The sequence below is a fragment of the Xyrauchen texanus genome, chromosome 38 (assembly GCF_025860055.1).
Source record: "Xyrauchen texanus isolate HMW12.3.18 chromosome 38, RBS_HiC_50CHRs, whole genome shotgun sequence".
In the NCBI taxonomy this organism is placed as follows: Eukaryota; Metazoa; Chordata; class Actinopteri; order Cypriniformes; family Catostomidae; genus Xyrauchen; species Xyrauchen texanus.
Window position 1 is genome coordinate 33,592,371 of NC_068313.1, and position 21,607 is coordinate 33,613,977.

The window sequence follows — 21,607 nt, forward strand, 5'->3', positions numbered from 1 at the left end:
TTTTTATTATTTTCCCTCCACACATCTACTAGCCCTAACTGAGTGATTATTGCTTTCAAAACTTTAGCAGAAGAAGGATGTGGTTCTTCTCCAATCCTATCAATAACAAAATCAAGGGTGCAATTAAAATCTCCACCTATAATTAAAAAATCTTCTTGTGAAAGAGAAACAAGAGTATTTTTTAGCATCTCAAAAAGCTTAATTCTGTCCTTACCAATATTTGGTGCATAGATATTAACAAAGACAAAACACAAATCTTTTATTTTAGCTTTAATTAGAAGTTGCCCCTTTTCCAATTCATGAATAGATAAAATATTTACATTTAATTCGGGAGAAAACAATATTGCCACCCCTGCACTTAAATTTGTCCCATGACTAAGAAAACAGTGACCATCAGACCACAAACCCCAATCTACTTCATTATTTATATCACTGTGTGTTTCTTGTAGAAACATCACATTAATTTATTTTAGCTTTGTGAATTATTTTATCAATGACCATTTATTACTCGCCCTAAGACCATTTACATTTAGGGACCCCACTCTTAGGACATCCATAATAAAATAGTGTAGGAAAGCAGAAATAAACAGAAATGTGAGAAGAATACCAGGAAAGGATAGATACCCATTGTGTACTTATTTTCAGTGGTGGCTCAGTGGTTGAGGCTCAGGGTTACTGACCAGAAGGTCGGGGGTTCAAGCCCCAGCACCACCAAGATGCCACTGTTGGGTCCTTGAGCAAGGCACTTAACTCCAGGTTGCTCTGGGGGATTGTCCCTGTAATAAGTGCACTGTAAGTCGCTTTGGATAAAAGCGTCTGCCAAATGCATAAATGTAAATGTAAATGTAAATGTACCTTTCACGGCTCGGCATTTCGCCCTGCCTGGTTTTACTCCTTGCCTAATTGTTGTTATGTATTTTTTTAATCGAAACCTTTTCTGCTGGGATAATGCTTCTAGGCTGCAATCTTGTCTTACGTTCATAACAGATAACACAAATTTATTTAAATCTGGAAAAAACTTAAACTAAATTTCAACACTTTTACCCTTACTCTCATCCAGAAATGCATTGATCTGCTCAACTGTATACAGATCACTTCCACAATTTGCCACATCAAGGTCAGCACATGACTCATCATCTCTACAACTCTCTACAGTTGCTTCTGACAAATCATCCATTTCTTCGCTTTGCCCCTCATGCGTCTCATTTTCCTGTACTAGACCACCACAAACATCACTCTTACCAACCCCACTACAACTTGGAACCTCAGCATCAATAACAACATCTTCCGAAACATTCGGTCTTACCTCGGTGTTCGTATCTGCCATTTCAGGTTGTTGCGGTGTACTTTCCATCACAACCTGCGGCCAAGTTTCAGTTGGGCCTCCCTCTTCAACATTACGCGCTTTGTGTGGGCAGGTGAAGCGTTTATGGCCAATATCCCCGCATTCAAAGCAACGCAAAGTCTCCGTACTAGCGTACACCATATATGAACTCTCTCCGTGAGAAATTCGAAACGATACATCAAGCGTTTTAGTGGGAGAGCTCAAAAAGGTAACACGTGTTTCAGTGCAGCGTTTTTACAACCTAAGGGAATTTCTTTTATAGCGCCGGCAATTTTGCCAAATCTAGTCAGCTCTTTAATAATACTCTCATTGCCGACGAATGGGGGCACATTTGAGATTACAATTTTCGATGCTGGTGCCGACAATGGTGTAATAGCCACATACGTTTCATTGATCCATATTCCACTTTCAATTAGGTTTTTTACTTGAATTTCATTTTTCAAAAAAACAACGACTGCCTTATTCATTCTTGAAGCAGAACTAATGTTTTCATTGCCAACCTTGGCTCCTACAGCAAGGAGAACATCCTCAATAGAGGTATTCGACTCCGGAGCACACCTGAAACCATTCCGGAGGGTTAGAGGCGACGCTCCCCCCGTGGGGGTAGATGTCATACTGCCTCACACACACCACGCGATATATAACCTAAAAAACTACCATAAAACCTAAAAAAAAACATGCTCAGAGATGTGGAAAAAAGAAGAAACAGACAAAAAACACCCATATTGGGTGGAAGTTTAAATACATGGCTTTGGCTCATTGTGTAATTAACACATTAATTAACACTATTAGATCATATAATAAGTTATTAGAGAATTAATCCACGATGACACATTTAATTTAACTCTTTATTAGTTGCTGATGTGGCAATCATTAATTAATGGCTTAGTTAATCATGAGACATACATTAACTCAATATTATCTGTGCATTAGTTAATCATTAATTAATGCATATTAATGCACCCGTATTGTGAAGTGTTAACAATGGTCTTAAGTGAGAGTGCATTGTGCACTGTTTGTTTTTTAAAAATGTATTTTATATATATATATATATATATATATATATATATATATATATATATATATATATATATATATATATATATATATATATTTAAAAAATGTATGAGACTTTTTTATTTTTCTACCAATCCACAACATGCATTTTGATTTAAATAAATGATTCACACATGAATTGAAATTGATGATTATATTTCCATTTATTTTGTCACATTTCAAACTTGTAATCAGAGATCAGCAGTGCTAGAATTGTAGGTTCCCTTAAAAAATACTGTGGAAATGTTGCTTCGTTTCTAATATACCTGCTATGCATCACTGATTGAAATTTGAGGATATTTTCCATTTAACATGTTAACATTTACATTTCATTTAATCTATTTGTGATACATTTTTGTTATTTCTGGTCTGTCTGAATTCTCCCCATCTTTATGATCCTGACAGATGATCCAACTTCCATCCCAAATGCAGCATAGAGCGGTTCAGTGAAAGTGGTCTGGACTCTGTGGATGAGTTTCACTTCATCAGAGACATTGTAGAAGGACAGAGTTCCTGCCCTGTGATCCAGAAACACCCCTATTCTTGAGGAGCGGACAGCACGGATATCAACCAGCTGATTGTTATGTCTGAAATTACATTTATTTTGACTAAAGGTCAACCTCCAGGACTTCTCGTTAAACCCAAGTCTACAGTCTTCACCTTTTCCTTTACGACTAATACTTTTGTAGGTGACTGCTATAACTGCTGTATCCCCACTGCACTCAACCTCCCAGTAACGACGACCACACAAACCCTCTCTACACAGGACATTCGAATACCCATTAAATCGCTCTGGGTGATCAGGATACTCTTGGGCTTTATTGTAATTCAACACTTTTCTGTTCTCTTCTGTCAGGATGAGGTTTTTGTGTGCCGTGTTTGGATCCAGTTGCAGCTGACAGAAATCTGATGAGGACAGACAGACAAATAAATAATACAAATTAAGAACAATTTCATCACCCAAATTTCCACATTTTAGTTCTTTACATTAACCGATGATATTTATCAATTGTTTTTGTAAAACAGCAGAGATAATACTGTTCAGGAATTCACATGTCAATATAATCCTTGATAATCCTGGAATAGAAGAGAAACAGATTTTGGCTCGCTGTCCATAATGAAGGGCTCAGGTTGAGCACTAATCACCCCCCTGGTTTTACCTTAAAGGAGTTTAGTTTAAACTGGACATGAGGTGGAGTTGGGGTGGAGGAGGTATGCTGGAAGGATTGTCGCAGCATTGAGGTAAGCATTGGTTTATATATGCGTACTCTAATGTTGAATGGCTGGATTAAATGAACATGCTCCTCCTGAACTTTTATTTATAACTCAATTTAAACTCACATGGCAAGAATTCACTTAGCGTTTTAGGTTCTGGAGACTGTGCTACATGGACATTCAACACTGTGGAGACAGTAAGAAACAAAAGCGGCTTGAATGTTACAGTACTGGTTTTTAATAGTAATGACAAACACTTCATTTTTAAAAAAGCTTTTAGACCTTCTCGTGATATTTTGGCTGTTGCTTGTTGACAAACATCCTCCAAAGCCTCTTTAAACGCTGATATTGAAATGTCTTTAAAAGACAGATGAGGGTGCTGAGTGATGTTGGGAAGGTCTTCAGTTATGGGTAAGTCACAAATGGACTGAAAACTCTGCAATGAGTTTTTCACAAAGTTTAAGTTTTACAGACACAATACAAGATGTGTAGAAGCAGTAAAAAACAATACTTACAAATATGTTTAACTTTAGATTTAGAGAACTGAAAATAACCTATGATCTGAAAATATTAAGTGAAAATATTTTTTGTATCTTTCCGTTATCTATGTATGTGCAAACATATACAGTACAGTGGAGAGTGGGGCTAGTTGTCACACTTTTAACCTACTGTCAATATTTCTTAGGATGGGTTTATTTTGGAAAGTCAATTTCCTTAAATTTTTACAGCAAAAAAAAAGAAAAGCTTTTTACCTTCAGAAAATGGACTTGATTATCAGTAATTAACAGTTTCTGTATCTCCTCGTCTCTTTGTCTGAGTTCTGTCAGCTCCTGATCCAGATGTTTGTGAAGTTTCTCTGCTCGATCTATCTCAGCTTTCTCTTGAGCTCTGATCAGATCTTTAATATCAGAGCGTTTTTTCTCAAGAGAGCAGATGAGCTCAGTGAAGACCTTCTCACTGTCCTCCACGGCCTCTTGAGCTGAGATCTGATGGAGAGAGAAAGCCATGATCACACAGATGACACACTATTGTTGTAACTCAGTTTGGTGCAACAGCTGAAATAATGCATTATTTTTTCATCTAAATGCAAACAGTTGTCACACCATCACCAGTCCAATGAAGCTGGATAAAGAGAAAAGTCACTTTTTTTTCCAAAGCGAATTACATTTTTGTTCCCATATAGGTAACATGTTTGTGGATAGTAAAAAATGTAATTTAAAAATACTGTTATCATTTAGTCACCCTAACATTGTTCAAAAAGCTTTTTTTTTACCTTTATGCATTTGGCAGATGCTTTTATCCAAAGTGACTTACAGTGCACTTATTACAGGGACAATCCCCCCGGAGCAACCTGGAGTAAGTGCTTGCTCAAGGACACAATGGTGGTGGCTGTGGGGATCGAACCAACAAACTCCTGATTAACAGTTGTGTGCATTTGCCCACTACACCACCACCACTCCATACTTTTTACATACAATGAAGGTGCACAGTCACCCGTGGCTGTCAAGCTACAAAAAGGACAAAACGTTACAATCCCATTGAGCAAACTTTAATCTTTAATGAAACAAAAGAGCCACATCTCACTTTAAGAAACTTCACAGCCTCTCTGAGTTCCTGATGACATTTCTCTCGATCCTGGGTCATATTTTGGCATTTCTCCTTTGTCTCCTTTAAGTGTTTCTGAGGATGTTAATGCAAAAAAATAAAAACAAGCATTTTGTAAAAAATAGACACTGTAAAACCTTAAAACAGTCCGATCCGATAAAGAGTGAAATAATGTGAAAATGAATTGTAGTTGCCTTTTAGTGTATGTGTGTGTATATATATATATATTAAAATTGATATCAAATGTATATTTATATATTACCTTTTTATTAGTCCATTCAGATTCCACAGATACTACACTGTGGCCTTTATGATTGTCAATCATGCACAAGTAACAAATACACTGACTGTCATCCTGACAGTAAATATCAAGAGGTTTATCGTGACGAAGACAATTATTGTCTGGAATGTTCTCTTGAATTTGCATGGAGACTTTGACCAGTTTGTGCTTCATAAATGCAGGAGACTGATAGTGAATCTGCAGGTGAGTTTCACAGAAGGAGGCCAAACACTGCAGACAGGACATTACAGCTCTATTCTTCTCTGTGGTACAAACATCACACTCCACACAAGAGTCCTCCTGAGAACAGGAAGCAGTTTGTATGGATGTCTTCTGCAGCTTCTCCATCATCTCAGCTAGAACAGTGTTCTTTTTCAGTGCAGGTCTTTGAGTGAAGGTCTCTCTGCATTGGGGACAGTGGTATGGTGGCATCTGGTCCTTTTGATCCCAGCAGTCAGTAATGCAGCTCATGCAGTAACTGTGTCCACATGGAATCGTCACCGGCTCCTTCAGTGGATCCAAACAGATCGAACAGCTGAACTGCTCCTGAAGTTCACTTTCTGAAGATTCTGCCATTTCTATGCAGCTCAAGAATTCAACAGATTCTCTTAGTCTGTTCCCCTTTATAAGGATGGCTAAATAAATGAAAGAGCAGTTTGTTCAGTTTATCTTTAAAGGAGGAAATGACATGTCTTTTTGACAATATTCAAGGACACAGCAGTCCAAAGCCAAATTCTTCCATAGAAACTGATATGTAAACAGTATAGCCAACGCAACGTCCAATTGTACATGTTAGCATAACTACGCAGATAAATAATTGCTAGTTCTATTTCAATAAAGACAAAATAACACAGACAAAACCATAAATTTCATTTTCTAAAAGTTCTTACCTGCTCTGACAGTTAAAACAAGCCGAATATTCCCTCCTCAACAGCTTTACGCCAAACTATTTGTGTTGAGTCACTGATGTGGCAGATAATTCAGTTTCGTTTCTCTTGAATACACACACTTCCTGGTTTTCACTAAATGGTGCGTGTGGATGTGTCCCAAGAGAGAGAGAGAGAGATGATGGAAATGTGAAACTGAAGGAAATGTGAAGAAGAAAATATCTGTCTATCTGTCCGTCTAAATATACACTATACACATATACACATGACTTGAGAACTAATTTATCATTAATGACCATCATTGGACTTTATAAAAGCTGTTTGTTTTTAGGCAGTACTTTGGCTGTATCAACATTTGTTTTAATGAATCATTAACTAATGGTTTGCAAAGATATCATTATGTCATGACTTTACTTGTTGAGGCAAATGACTATTAACTCATCATTAAGTAATTGTTGTAAGTAACACATGAATTGTCAGTAATAATGCCATATTTAAGCATGTATTAATGCATATTAGTGCACCCATATTGGGTGGAAGTTAAAATACATGGTTTCAGCTCATTGTGTAATTAACACATTAATTAACACTATTAGTTCATATAATAAGTTATTAGAGAATTAATCCACGATGACACATTTAATTTAACTCTTTATTAGTTGCTGATGTGGCAATCATTAATTAATGGCTTAGTTAATCATGAGACATACATTAACTCAATATTATCTGTGCATTAGTTAAGCATTAATTAATGCATATTAATGCACCCGTATTGTGAAGTGTTAACAATGGTCTTAAGTGAGAGTGCATTGTGCACTGTTTGTTTTTTAAAAAATGTATTTATATATATATATATATATATATATATATATATATATATATATATGTATGAGACTTTTTATTTTTCTACCAATCCACAACGTGCATTTTGATTTAAATAAATGATTCACACATGAATTGAAATTGATGATTATATTTCCATTTATTTTGTCACGTTTCAAACTTGTAATCAGAGATCAGCAGTGCTAGAATTGTAGGTTCCTTAAAAAATACTGTGGAAATGTTGCTTCGTTTCTAATATACCTGCTATGCATCACTGATTGAAATTTGAGGATATTTTCCATTTAACATGTTAACATTTACATTTCATTTAATCTATTTGTGATACATTTTTGTTATTTCTGGTCTGTCTGAATTCTCCCCATCTTTATGATCCTGACAGATGATCCAACTGCAATCACAAATGCAGGATAGAGAGGTTCAGTGAAAGTGGTCTGGACTCTGTGGATGAGTTTCACTTCATCAGAAACATTGTAGAAGGACAGAGTTCCTGCCCTGTGATCCAGAAACACCCCTATTCTTGAGGAGCGGACAGCACGGATATCGACCAGCTGATTGTTATGTCTGAAATTACATTTATTTTGACTAAAGGTCAACCTCCAGGACTTCTCATTAAACCCAAGTCTACGGTTTTCACTAGATCCTTTACGACTAATACTTTTGTAGGTGACTGCTATAACCCACTTATCCCCACTGCACTCAACCTCCCAGTAACGACGACCACACAAACCCTCTCTACACAGGACATTCAAATGCCCATCAAATCGCTCTGGATGATCAGGATACTCTTGGGCTTTATTGTAATTCAACACTTTTCTGTTCTCTTCTGTCAGGATGAGGTTTTTGTGTGCCGTGTTTGGATCCAGTTGCAGCTGACAGAAATCTGATGAGGACAGACAGACAAATAAATAATACAAATGAAGAACAATTTCATAACCCAAATTTCCACATTTTAGTTCTTTACATTAACCAATGATATTTATCAATTGTATTTGTAAAACAGCAGAGATAATACTGTTCAGGAATTCACATGTCAATATAATCTTTGATAATCCTTGAATAGAAGAGAAACAGATTTTGGCTCGCTGTCCATAATGAAGGGCTCAGGTTGAGCACTAATCACCCCCTGGTTTTACCTTAAAGGAGTTTAGTTTAAACTGGACATGAGGTGGAGTTGGGGTGGAGGAGGTATGCTGGAAGGATTGTCGCAGCATTGAGGTAAGCATTGGTTTATATATGCGTACTCTAATGTTGAATGGCTGGATTAAATGAACATGCTCCTCCTGAACTTTTATTTATAACTCAATTTAAACTCACATGGCAAGAATTCACTTAGCGTTTTAGGTTCTGGAGACTGTGCTACATGGACATTCAACACTGTGGAGACAGTAAGAAACAAAAACGCTTGAATGTTACAGTACTGATTTTTAATAGTAATGACAAACACTTCATTTTTAAAAAGCTTTTAGACCTTCTCGTGATATTTTGGCTGTTGCTTGTTGACAAACATCCTCCAAAGCCTCTTTAAACGCTGATATTGAAATGTCTTTAAAAGACAGATGAGGGTGCTGAGTGATGTTGGGAAGGTCTTCAGTTATGGGTAAGTCACACACGGACTGAAAACTCTGCAATGAGTTTTTCACAAAGTTTAATTTTACAGACACAATACAAGATGTGTAGAATCAGTAAAAAACAATACTTACAAATATGTTTAACTTTAGATTTAGAGAACTGAAAATAACCTATGATCTGAAAATATTAAGTGAAAATATTTTTTGTATCTTTCCGTTATCTATGTATGTGCAAACATATACAGTACAGTGGAGAGTGGGGCTAGTTGTCACACTTTTAACCTACTGTCAATATTTCTTAGGATGGGTTTATTTTGGAAAGTCAATTTCCTTAAATTTTTACAGCAAAAAAAAAGAAAAGCTTTTTACCTTCAGAAAATGAACTTGATTATCAGTAATTAACAGTTTCTGTATCTCCTCGTCTCTTTGTCTGAGTTCTGTCAGCTCCTGATCCAGATGTTTGTGAAGTTTCTCTGCTCGATCTATCTCAGCTTTCTCTTGAGCTCTGATCAGATCTTTAATCTCAGAGCGTTTTTTCTCAAGAGAGCAGATGAGCTCAGAGAAGACCTTCTCACTGTCCTCCACGGCCTCTTGAGCTGAGATCTGATTGGGAGAGAAAGCCATGATCACACAGATGACACACTATTGTTGTAACTCAGTTTGGTGCAACAGCTGAAATAATGCATTATTTTTTCATCTAAATGCAAACAGTTGTCACACCATCACCAGTCCAATGAAGCTGGATAAAGAGAAAAGTCACTTTTTTTTCCAAAGCGAATTACATTTTTGTTCCCATATAGGTAACATGTTTGTGGATAGTAAAAAATGTAATTTAAAAATACTGTTATCATTTAGTCACCCTAACATTGTTCAAAAAGCTTTTTTTTTACATTTATGCATTTGGCAGATGCTTTTATCCAAAGTGACTTCAGTGCACTTATTACAGGGACAATCCCCCCGGAGCAACCTGGAGTTAAGTGACTTGCTCAAGGACACAATGGTGGTGGCCGTGGGGATCGAACCAACAAACTTCTGATTAACAGTTGTGTGCATTAGCCCACTACACCACCACCACTCCATACTTTTTACATACAATGAAGGTGCACAGTCACCCGTGGCTGTCAAGCTACAAAAAGGACAAAACGTTACAATCCCATTGAGCAAACTTTAATCTTTAATGAAACAAAAGAGCCACATCTCACTTTAAGAAACTTCACAGCCTCTCTGAGTTCCTGATGACATTTCTCTCGATCCTGGGTCATATTTTGGCATTTCTCCTTTGTCTCCTTTAAGTGTTTCTGAGGATGTTAATGCAAAAAAATAAAAACAAGCATTTTGTAAAAAATAGACACTGTAAAACCTTAAAACAGTCCGATCCGATAAAGAGTGAAATAATGTGAAAATGAATTGTAGTTGCCTTTTAGTGTATGTGTGTGTATATATATATATTAAAATTGATATCAAATGTATATTTATATATTACCTTTTTATTAGTCCATTCAGATTCCACAGATACTACACTGTGGCCTTTATGATTGTCAATCATGCACAAGTAACAAATACACTGACTGTCATCCTGACAGTAAATATCAAGAGGTTTATCGTGACGAAGACAATTATTGTCTGGAATGTTCTCTTGAATTTGCATGGAGACTTTGACCAGTTTGTGCTTCATAAATGCAGGAGACTGATAGTGAATCTGCAGGTGAGTTTCACAGAAGGAGGCCAAACACTGCAGACAGGACATTACAGCTCTATTCTTCTCTGTGGTACAAACATCACACTCCACACAAGAGTCCTCCTGAGAACAGGAAGCAGTTTGTATGGATGTCTTCTGCAGCTTCTCCATCATCTCAGCTAGAACAGTGTTCTTTTTCAGTGCAGGTCTTTGAGTGAAGGTCTCTCTGCATTGGGGACAGTGGTATGGTGGCATCTGGTCCTTTTGATCCCAGCAGTCAGTAATGCAGCTCATGCAGTAACTGTGTCCACATGGAATCGTCACCGGCTCCTTCAGTGGATCCAAACAGATCGAACAGCTGAACTGCTCCTGAAGTTCACTTTCTGAAGATTCTGCCATTTCTATGCAGCTCAAGAATTCAACAGATTCTCTTAGTCTGTTCCCCTTTATAAGGATGGCTAAATAAATGAAAGAGCAGTTTGTTCAATTTATCTTTAAAGAGGAAATTACATGTCTTTTTGACAATATTCAAGGACACAGCAGTCCAAAGCCAAATTCTTCCATGGACATGACCAATAGAAACTGATAAGTAAACAGTATAGCCAACGCAACGTCCAATTGTACATGTTAGCATAACTACGCAGATAAATAATTGCTAGTTCTATTTCAATAAAGACAAAATAACACAGACAAAACCATAAATTTCATTTTCTAAAAGTTCTTACCTGCTCTGACAGTTAAAACAAGCCGAATATTCCCACCTCAACAGCTTTACGCCAAACTATTTGTGTTGAGTCACTGATGTGGCAGATAATTCAGTTTCGTTTCTTTTGAATAAACACACTTCCTGGTTTTCACTAAATGGTGCGTGTGGATGTGTCCCAAGAGAGAGAGAGAGAGATGATGGAAATGTGAAACTGAAGGAAATGTGAAGAAGAAAATATCTGTCTATCTGTCCGTCTAAATATACACTATACACATATACACATGACTTGAGAACTAATTTATCATTAATGACCATCATTGGACTTTATAAAAGCTGTTTGTTTTTAGGCAGTACTTTGGCTGTATCAACATTTGTTTTAATGAATCATTAACTAATGGTTTGCAAAGATATCATTATGTCATGACTTTACTTGTTGAGGCAAATGACTATTAACTCATCATTAAGTAATTGTTGTAAGTAACACATGAATTGTCAGTAATAATGCCATATTTAAGCATGTATTAATGCATATTAGTGCACCCATATTGGGTGGAAGTTAAAATACATGGTTTCAGCTCATTGTGTAATTAACACATTAATTAACACTATTAGTTCATATAATAAGTTATTAGAGAATTAATCCACGATGACACATTTAATTTAACTCTTTATTAGTTGCTGATGTGGCAATCATTAATTAATGGCTTAGTTAATCATGAGACATACATTAACTCAATATTATCTGTGCATTAGTTAAGCATTAATTAATGCATATTAATGCACCCGTATTGTGAAGTGTTAACAATGGTCTTAAGTGAGAGTGCATTGTGCACTGTTTGTTTTTTAAAAATGTATTATATATATATATATATATATATATATATATATATATATATATATATATATATATATATATATTATTTAAAAAATGTATGAGACTTTTTATTTTTCTACCAATCCACAACGTGCATTTTGATTTAAATAAATGATTCACACATGAATTGAAATTGATGATTATATTTCCATTTATTTTGTCACGTTTCAAACTTGTAATCAGAGATCAGCAGTGCTAGAATTGTAGGTTCCCTTAAAAATACTGTGGAAATGTTGCTTCGTTTCTAATATACCTGCTATGCATCACTGATTGAAATTTGAGGATATTTTCCATTTAACATGTTAACATTTACATTTCATTTAATCTATTTGTGATACATTTTTGATATTTCTGGTCTGTCTGAATTCTCCCCATCTTTATGATCCTGACAGATGATCCAACTTCCATCCCAAATGCAGCATAGAGAGGTTCAGTGAAAGTGGTCTGGACTCTGTGGATGAGTTTCACTTCATCAGAGACATTGTAGAAGGACAGAGTTCCTGCCCTGTGATCCAGAAACACCCCTATTCTTGAGGAGCGGACAGCACGGATATCGACCAGCTGATTGTTATGTCTGAAATTACATTTATTTTGACTAAAGGTCAACCTCCAGGACTTCTCGTTAAACCCAAGTCTACAGTCTTCACCTTTTCCTTTACGACTAATACTTTTGTAGGTGACTGCTATAACCCACTCATCCCCACTGCACTCAACCTCCCAGTAACGACGACCACACAAACCCTCTCTACACAGGACATTCGAATACCCATTAAATCGCTCTGGGTGATCAGGATACTCTTGGGCTTTATTGTAATTCAACACTTTTCTGTTCTCTTCTGTCAGGATGAGGTTTTTGTGTGCCGTGTTTGGATCCAGTTGCAGCTGACAGAAATCTGATGAGGACAGACAGACAAATAAATAATACAAATTAAGAACAATTTCAGCACCCAAATTTCCACATTTTAGTTCTTTACATTAACCGATGATATTTATCAATTGTTTTTGTAAAACAGCAGAGATAATACTGTTCAGGAATTCACATGTCAATATAATCCTTGATAATCCTTGAATAGAAGAGAAACAGATTTTGGCTCGCTGTCCATAATGAAGGGCTCAGGTTGAGCACTAATCACCCCCCTGGTTTTACCTTAAAGGAGTTTAGTTTAAACTGGACATGAGGTGGAGTTGGGGTGGAGGAGGTATGCTGGAAGGATTGTCGCAGCATTGAGGTAAGCATTGGTTTATATATGCGTACTCTAATGTTGAATGGCTGGATTAAATGAACATGCTCCTCCTGAACTTTTATTTATAACTCAATTTAAACTCACATGGCAAGAATTCACTTAGCGTTTTAGGTTCTGGAGACTGTGCTACATGGACATTCAACACTGTGGAGACAGTAAGAAACAAAAACGCTTGAATGTTACAGTACTGGTTTTTAATAGTAATGACAAACACTTCATTTTTAAAAAAGCTTTTAGACCTTCTCGTGATATTTTGGCTGTTGCTTGTTGACAAACATCCTCCAAAGCCTCTTTAAACGCTGATATTGAAATGTCTTTAAAAGACAGATGAGGGTGCTGAGTGATGTTGGGAAGGTCTTCAGTTATGGGTAAGTCACACACGGAATGAAAACTCTGCAATGAGTTTTTCACAAAGTTTAATTTTACAGACACAATACAAGATGTGTAGAATCAGTCAAAAACAATACTTACAAATATGCTTCACTTTAGATTTAGAGAACTGAAAATAACCTATGATCTGAAAATATTAAGTGAAAATATTTTTTGTATCTTTCCGTTATCTATGTATGTGCAAACATATACAGTACAGTGGAGAGTGGGGCTAGTTGTCACACTTTTAACCTACTGTCAATATTTCTTAGGATGGGGTTATTTTGGAAAGTCAATTTCCTTAAATATTTTACAGCAAAATATCAAAAATGTCCACATTAAATATTGCATTAATTTGAATTTACTTTCAAATTAAAAATAATTTATTAGTGAAAGTCTGGATTTTCAGATGTTGCAAGTTTTTCAACATTTTAAATGTCTTGAAAACTATTTAAGTGGAGTTTTAAATTTCAACATGTTTTTGATTGTTAGTTCATGTAGTCTCTCAATTAATATGAAGTCATAAAAACTGCATGCATAATAATTATACAAAGATACTGTTTAAAACACGTTTAGACATCACGCTGCAAGACAATACCCCATGGTAAAAACATATTTTTAAATGACCCAGAGAAGTGTGTAGCAGCAACATACTGTAGCAATTATGGTAGTTCAATGAGGTACAGTTAATATTTGGACACACAAATCATCATTAAAAGAGCTTCATTACCTTCAGAAAATGGAGTTGATTATCAGTAACTAAAAGTTTCTGTATCTCCTCGTCTCTTTGTTGGAGTTCTGTCAGCTCCTGATCCAGCTGTTTGTGACATTTCTCTGCTCGATCTATCTCAGCTTTCTCTTGAGCTCTGATCAGATCTTTAATCTCAGAGCGTTTTTTCTCAAGAGAGCAGATGAGCTCAGTGAAGACCTTCTCACTGTCCTCCACGGCCTCTTGAGCTGAGATCTGATGGAGAGAGCAAGCCATGATCACACAGATGACACACTATTGTTGTAACTCAGTTTGGTGCAACAGCTGAAATAATGCATTATTTTTTCATCTAAATGCAAACAGTTGTCACACAATCACCAGTCCAATGAAGCTGGATAAAGAGAAAAGTCACTTTTTTTTCCAAAGCGAATTACATTTTTGTTCCCATATAGGTAACATGTTTGTGGATAGTAAAAATGCTGTTATTATTTAGTCACCCTAACATTGTTCAAAACTTGTTTGATTTTCTCTAACATAAAAACACAAAAGCAGATATTTTTCAGAATGTCCCAGCTGCTTTTTTTTACATTTACATTTATGCATTTGGCAGACACTTTTAGTCAAAGTGACTTACAGTGCACTTATTACAGGGACAAACCCCCAGATCAACCTGGAGTTAAGTGCTTGCTCAAGGACACAATGGTGGTGTCACCCGCACAAGAAGAGACAGTCACAATGTAAGTCAAAAACTGCTTTTATTAAAGAGCAGGCGAAGGTACAGTGGGGAAAATCCAGAGGGAGAATCGTCGAGGAAGCGTAGGGTCAAAAGCCGGGGAATCAAAGTAGAGAAAAGGGGCAAATCCGGGAGAGAGTGGTCAACGAGAGCGGGAGGTCGAGCCGGGAATCAGACACAACTAGAGCGGGACTAGTGGGAGCAAAAGACAGGGTAACAAGGGAGCTGGCAAGCTAAGGGGTAAACTAGAGGAGTACAAAACTAGACGAGACTAGCGGGGGGCAAAGATACGGGAAACTAAACACAATAACCAACCGGAGTGAGACGAAAGGGTTGTGATATATATAGGGGCGAGTGCAGGTGTAACCAATGATAGGTGATGAGACGAGTACAGGTGAAACTAATGATCTAGTGATTGGGACGAGTGCGGGTGAAACTAATACTGGTGATAGGAGAGCGGGCATGCGAGCCCGAGGAGGGAGACCTGCTAACGAGCATGAGAGCTCGAGGGAGCAAAACGAGCGTGCGAGCTCGAGGGAGCAAAACGAGCCTAAGAGCTCGAGGGGGCGGAACGAGCGTGGAAGTTCGAGGGGGCGGAGCGAGGGAGCGGGGTTCGTGACAGTACTCCCCCCTCTATAACGGACGGCTCCTGACGGCCAGCTCTGTTGCGAGGCGCGACCTCTGGGAAGTGGTGCTGGACGATCCCAACAAACAAAAACCCTGAACAGACAACCCACAAAACCCACAAACAAAATTGAGGGCAGTCCAAGGGGCACAGAGGGAAATGAGACAGTCCATGGGGTCAATGGGCAGTTTCAAGGCAAGGTCAGGGGGAACATAGCGGACAGGCGGGTGGTCGGGAGATCTAGGGGGCATCCAAAGGGCAGAGACTGGGTCAGGGGGTCTGGAAGGCGACTGGAGGACAGGGACTGGGTCCGGGGGTCTGGAAGGTGACCACCGGACAGGAATAGGGTCCGGAGGCCAGGGAAGAGGCCACAGGACAGGGAGGGGGTCAGGAAGTCCGGGCTGAGCCGTGAAAGGCAGTGCCGTCAGAGGCGGCACTGTAGGCGGCTCTGGAGTTGGGGTTCTGGAAGGCTCTGGAGGTGGAGCCGAAGGAGGCTTTAGGGGCGAAGGCCTGAAAGGCTCAGGAGGTGGAGCCAATGACGGTGGCACCGTGGGCGGCTCTAGAGGCGGAAGCCTGGAAGGCTCTGGAGGTGGAGCCGAAGGAGGCTTTAGGGGCGAAGGCCTGGAAGGCTCAGGAGGTGGAGCCAAGGGAGGTGGCGCCGTGGGAGGTCCCCGAGGTGACGACCTGGCAGGCTCTGTAGTCTCGGGGGGTAGAGCCGTAGGAGGCCCGAGAGGCGGAGCCATAGAAAGCTCTGGAGTCTTTGGGAGCAGAGCCGTGAGGGGCTCGGGAGGTGGAGCCGTGGGAGGCTCTGGAGGGGAAGCGGTGGAGGCTCGGGAGGGGGAGCCCGTAGGAGGCTCGAGAGGCGGAGCCCTAGGAAGCTCTGGAGTCTCTGGGAGTAGAGCCGTGAGAGGCTCAGGGAAAAAGGTCGTGGAAGACTCGAGAGGCTCTAGAGGTGGGGCCCTGGAAGGCTCGAGAGGCTCGAGGGGGGAGCCATGAAAGACTCAAGAGACGGAGCCCCGAGAGGCTCGGGAGGAGGAGGAGCCCTGGAAGACTCGAGAGACGAAGCCCCGAGAGGCCGGAGGGGAGGAGGAGCCCTGAGAGACTCGAGGGACGGAGCCCTGAGTGGCTCGAGGGGAGGAGGAGCCCTGAAAGACTCGAGAGGAGAAGCCCTGAGAGGCTTGGAAGGAGGTGGAGCCCTGAAAGACTCGAGAGGAGAAGCCCTGAGAGGCTTGAGGGGAGGAGGAGCCCTGAGAGACTCGAGAGGGGAAGCCCTGAGAGGCTTGAGAGGGGGAGGAGCCCTGAGAGACTCGAGAGGCGAAGCCGTGAGAGGCTTGAGGGGTGGAGCCATGAAAGACTCGAGGGACGGAGCCCTGAGAGGCTCGAGGGGAGGAGGAGCCCTGAGAGGCTCAAGGGGAGGAGGAGCCCTGAAAGACTCGAGAGGGGAAGCCCTGAGAGGCTCGAGAGGGGGAGGAGCCCTGAGAGACTCGAGAGGCAAAGCCGTGAGAGGCTTGAGGGGTGGAGCCATGAAAGACTCGAGGGACGGAGCCCTGAGAGGCTCGAGGGGAGGAGGAGCCCTGAAAGACTCGAGAGGGGAAGCCCTGAGAGGCTTGAGAGGCGGAGCTCTGGGAGGCTCGAGGGGTAGAGCTCTGGGAGGCTCGAGAGACTTGAAAGGCAGAACCCTGGGGGGCTTGGGAGGTAGAGCTCTGGTAGGCTTGGGAGGAGGAGCCTTGAAAGACTCGGGAGGAGAAGCCCTGAGAGGCTTGGAAGGGGGGGAGCCCTGAAAGACTCGAGAGGAGAAGCCCTGGGAGGCTTGAGAGGCGGAGCTCTGGGAGGCTCGAGGGGTAGAGCTCTGGGAGGCTCGAGAGACTTGAAAGGCAGAACCCTGGGGGGCTTGGGAGGTAGAGCTCTGGGAGGCTCGAGAAACGGAGCCCTAGGAGGCTCGAGAGGAGGAGCCCTGGGAGGCTCGAGAGGAGGAGCCCTGGGAGGCTTGGGAGGAGGAGCCTTGGGAGGCTCGTGAGGCGGAGGCCGCGAGGGCTCTGAGGGGCGAGCAGAGGCTGGCAGAGCCGTGGAAGACTCTGAGGGAACCTCTGCGGTCTTGAGTACAAGACGAGACTGGGGAGAAGGGGCCCTCTTCCTTCTCTGACGTCTTCGGCCAACAGGGGATGTGGCCATGGGGACGGTCGAGGCTACAGGCGCTTGCTCGCTGACCGTGGCAGACATGGGCGCTGGCTCGTTGGCCGTGGCGGGCATGGGCGCTGGCTCGTTGGCCGTGGCAGGCATGGGCGCTGGCTCGTTGGCCGTGGCGGGCATGGGCGCTGGCTCGTTGGCCGTGGCGGGCATGGGCGCTGGCTCGTTGGCCGTGGCGGGCATGGGCACTGGCTCGTTGGCCGTGGCAGGCATGGGCGTTGACTCGCTGGCCGTGCCAGGCTTCGAGGCTGGGGCCGTGACAGGCTTCGGGACTGGGGCCGTGACAGGCTTCAGGACTGGGGCCGTGACAGGCCTCGGGACTGGGGCCGTGACAGGCCTCGGGACTGGGGCCGTGTCAGGCTTCGGGACTGGGGCCGTGTAAGGCTTCGGGGCTAGGGCCATGTAAGGCTTCGGGGCTAGGGTCGTGTAAGGCTTCGGGACTAGGGCCGTGTCAGGCTTCGGGACTAGGGCCGTGTAAGGCTTCGGGACTAGGGCCGTGTAAGGCTTCGGGACTAGGGCCGTGTAAGGCTTCGAGACGGGGGCCTTGGTAGGCTTCGAGACGGGGGCCGTGGTAGGCTTCGAGACGGGGGCCGTGGTAGGCTTCGAGACGGGGGCCGTGGTATGGAACGCTGGTTCAGTTTCTGCCTCCCCCACAGTAAACGAGGAACCAGCGTACAGTAGGGCGAGGTTAATAAACTGAGCCAGGTTGAGAGAGCAGCGACCACCAGGCATGAATGATGAGGTTGGCTCATTCAGTCCACATTGAAAAATGTCTTTCAGAGCCACCTCATCAAAATTCACCTGGTTAGCCAGGGCACAAAAGTCCACAACATAAGCCTCTATGGGTTGGCTCCCCTGGCGCAAAACCAAGAGTCGGGCCGCTGGCTCCATAATGTCAAGGACGGGGTTATGAGTTACACAACCGCTGCCTTGCACGAAAAACTCTTGGTAAGCGCCCGAAGAGCCGTCAAACCTCTCAGGGGGTTGAAGGCTCACAGCGCTCAGAAATGCATGGGACGCATAAACGGGCTCAGGGGCAGACACAGGTGAAACAGGGTGAAATAAATCAGAAATAGTGCATACCTGCTGCCCCTGGGCCGTGAGCGCGTGGTCATCTTTCCAAACTGTAGCTCCTCGCGCCGAATGTGACGTGCTTCTCCGCTCTAGTGAGCTGCGCGAATCCTCCGCGTGACGCATTGTGACTGTCTACGGTGAGGTTGGTTATTTTGTCACCCGCACAAGAAGAGACAGTCACAATGTAAGTCAAAAACTGCTTTTATTAAAGAGCAGGCGAAGGTACAGTGGGGAAAATCCAGAGGGAGAATCGTCGAGGAAGCGTAGGGTCAAAAGCCGGGGAATCAAAGTAGAGAAAAGGGGCAAATCCGGGAGAGAGTGGTCAACGAGAGCGGGAGGTCGAGCCGGAATCAGACACAACTAGACGGGACTAGTGGGAGCAAAAGACAGGGTAACAAGGGGAGCTGGCAAGCTAAGGGGTAAACTAGAGGAGTACAAAACTAGACGAGACTAGCGGGGGGCAAAGATACGGGAAACTAAACACAATAACCAACCGGAGTGAGACGAAAGGGTTGTGATATATATAGGGGCGAGTGCAGGTGTAACCAATGATAGGTGATGAGACGAGTACAGGTGAAACTAATGATCTAGTGATTGGGACGAGTGCGGGTCAAGTCAAGTCAAGTCAAGTGGTTTTTTATTGTCGTTTCAACCATATACAGTTAGTACAGTACACAGCAAAACGAGACAACGTTCCTCCAGGACCATGGTGCTACATAAAAACAACAAAGGACCAACATAGGACCACATGAGACTACACAACGAAATAAAATACCTATATAAACTACCTATATAAAGTGCACGTGCAAACATGTGCAAAAAGTACAGGACAGTACAACAAATTACTGACAATGAACAGGACAATAGACAGTGCAGCTACCGACCAGTACTCAGTAGTGCAAAAAGATGACAGTTTCTAAAATGTAAACATAACATACTATGAGATAATGTTCTATGCACATAGCAGTTATTGAGGTAGCAGACAGTTATAAAGTGACAGTTATTAAAGTGCAACTCAGGACACGTGTGTGTCAAACCAGTCTCTGAGTATTGAGGAGTCTGATGGCTTGGGGAAGAAGCTGTTACACAGTCTGGCCGTGAGGGCCCGAATGCTTCGGTACCTCTTGCCAGACGGGAGGAGGGTAAAGAGTTTGTGTGAGGGGTGTGTGGGGTCGCCCACAATGCTGGTTGCTTTATGGATACAGTGTTTTTTGTAAATGTCTTTGATGGAGGGAAGAGAGACCCCAATGATCTTCTCAGCTGTCCTCACTATCCTCTGCAGGGCTTTGCGGTCCTAAACGGTGCAAGTCCCAAACCAGGCAGTGATGCAGCTGCTCAGGATGCTCTCAATAGTCCCTCTATAGAATGTAGTGAGGATGGGGGTTGGGAGATGTGCTTTCCTCAGCCTTCGAAGAAAGTAGAGACGCTGCTGGGCTTTCTTGGTGATAGAGCTGGTGTTGAGGGACCAGGTGAGGTTCTCCGCCAGGTGAACACCAAGAAATTTGGTGCTCTTGACAATCTCCACAGAGGAGCCATCGATGTTCAGCGGAGTGTGTTCACCTTGTGCTCTCCTAAAGTCAACAACCATCTCTTTTGTTTTGTCGACATTCAGGGACAGGTTGTTGGCTCTACACCAGTTCGTCAGCCGCTGCACCTCCTCTCTGTATGCTGACTCGTTGTTCTTGCTGATGAGACCCACCACGGTCGTGGTCATCGGGCGAACTTGATGATGTGATTCGAGCTGTGCATTGCTGCACAGTCGTGAGTCAGCAGAGTGAACAGCAGTGGACTGAGCACACAGCCCTGGGGGCCCCAGTGCTCAGTGTGGTGGTGGTGGAGATGCTGTTCCCGATCCGACTGACTGAGGTCTCCCAGTCAGGAAGTCCAGGATCCAGTTGCAGAGGGAGGTGTCCAGGCCCAGCAGGTTCAGCTTCCAATCAGGTGCTGGGGAATGATTGTGTTGAATGCTGAGCTGAAATCTATGAACAGCATTCGAACGTATGAGTCCTTATTGTCTAGGTGGGTGAGGGCCAGATGGAGGGTTGTGGTGATGGCATCGTCCGCTGAACGGTTTGAACGATACGCAAACTGCAGTGGGTCTAGTGAGGGGGCAGCTGGGTCTTAATCTGCCTCATGACGAGCCTCTCGAAGCACTTCATGATGATGGGTGTGAGTGCGACGGGACGGTAGTCGCTGAGGCAGGACACTGAAGACTTCTTTGGCATGGGGATGATGGTGGTGGCCTTGAAGCACGCTGGAACAACGGCGCTGCTCAGAGAGATGTTGAAGATGTCGGTAAGAACATCTGCTAGCTGGTCTGCACATCCTCTGAGCACTCTGCCAGGAATGTTGTCTGGTCCAGCAGCCTTCCGTGGGTTGACTCTACGTAGAGTTTTCCTCACATCTGCCGTGGTAAGACAGAGCACCTGGTCGCTGGGAGGAGGGGTGGACTTCCTCGCCATCACGCCGTTCTGCACTTCAAACCGAGCGTAGAAGTCGCTCAGCGCATCTGGAAGGGAGGCATCTTTGTCACAGGCAACTGATGTTGTCCTGTAGTTGGTGATGGCCTGGATGCCCTGCCACATGCGCCGCGGTCACCGCTGTCCTGG

At 42.5% G+C, this 21,607-nt stretch overlaps 1 protein-coding gene and 1 long non-coding RNA gene across 17 annotated transcripts in view; one reads left to right on the forward strand and one right to left on the reverse strand.

Annotated features, from left to right (window-relative positions):
* Window positions 1-21,607, reverse strand: part of LOC127631962 (tripartite motif-containing protein 16-like) — a 44,528-nt gene that overhangs the window by 9,288 nt on the left and 13,633 nt on the right. Inside the window, exons 1-8 of one of the 16 annotated variants that reach the window (XR_007969026.1) lie at window positions 11,203-11,508; window positions 10,283-10,935; window positions 10,002-10,097; window positions 9,169-9,402; window positions 8,700-8,853; window positions 8,546-8,605; window positions 7,472-8,111; window positions 2,524-2,667 (exon numbers count right to left, since the gene is read on the reverse strand). Coding sequence is in view for 14 of the 16 variants with exons in the window: in XM_052110396.1 (XP_051966356.1) it covers window positions 2,760-3,061; window positions 7,866-8,111; window positions 8,546-8,605; window positions 8,700-8,853; window positions 9,169-9,402; window positions 10,002-10,097; window positions 10,283-10,876 (1,686 nt within the window). In the remaining 2 variants the exon portion in view is untranslated. Of the gene's footprint in view, window positions 1-2,519; window positions 3,308-3,742; window positions 3,803-3,898; window positions 4,053-4,368; window positions 4,603-5,200; window positions 5,297-5,483; window positions 6,137-6,391; window positions 6,724-7,471; window positions 8,112-8,545; window positions 8,606-8,699; window positions 8,854-9,168; window positions 9,403-10,001; window positions 10,098-10,282; window positions 10,936-11,202; window positions 11,509-13,385; window positions 13,446-13,540; window positions 13,695-21,607 lie in introns of those variants that run through there. The other 15 variants (XM_052110396.1, XM_052110403.1, XM_052110399.1 and 12 more) reach the window with 15 other exon arrangements.
* The window catches only part of LOC127631976 (uncharacterized), a 36,650-nt gene that overhangs the window by 4,570 nt on the left and 10,473 nt on the right, over window positions 1-21,607 (forward strand). The window contains exon 2 of the long non-coding RNA XR_007969031.1: window positions 5,597-5,705. This is a non-coding gene — a long non-coding RNA (uncharacterized LOC127631976). The remainder of the gene's footprint in view (window positions 1-5,596; window positions 5,706-21,607) is intronic.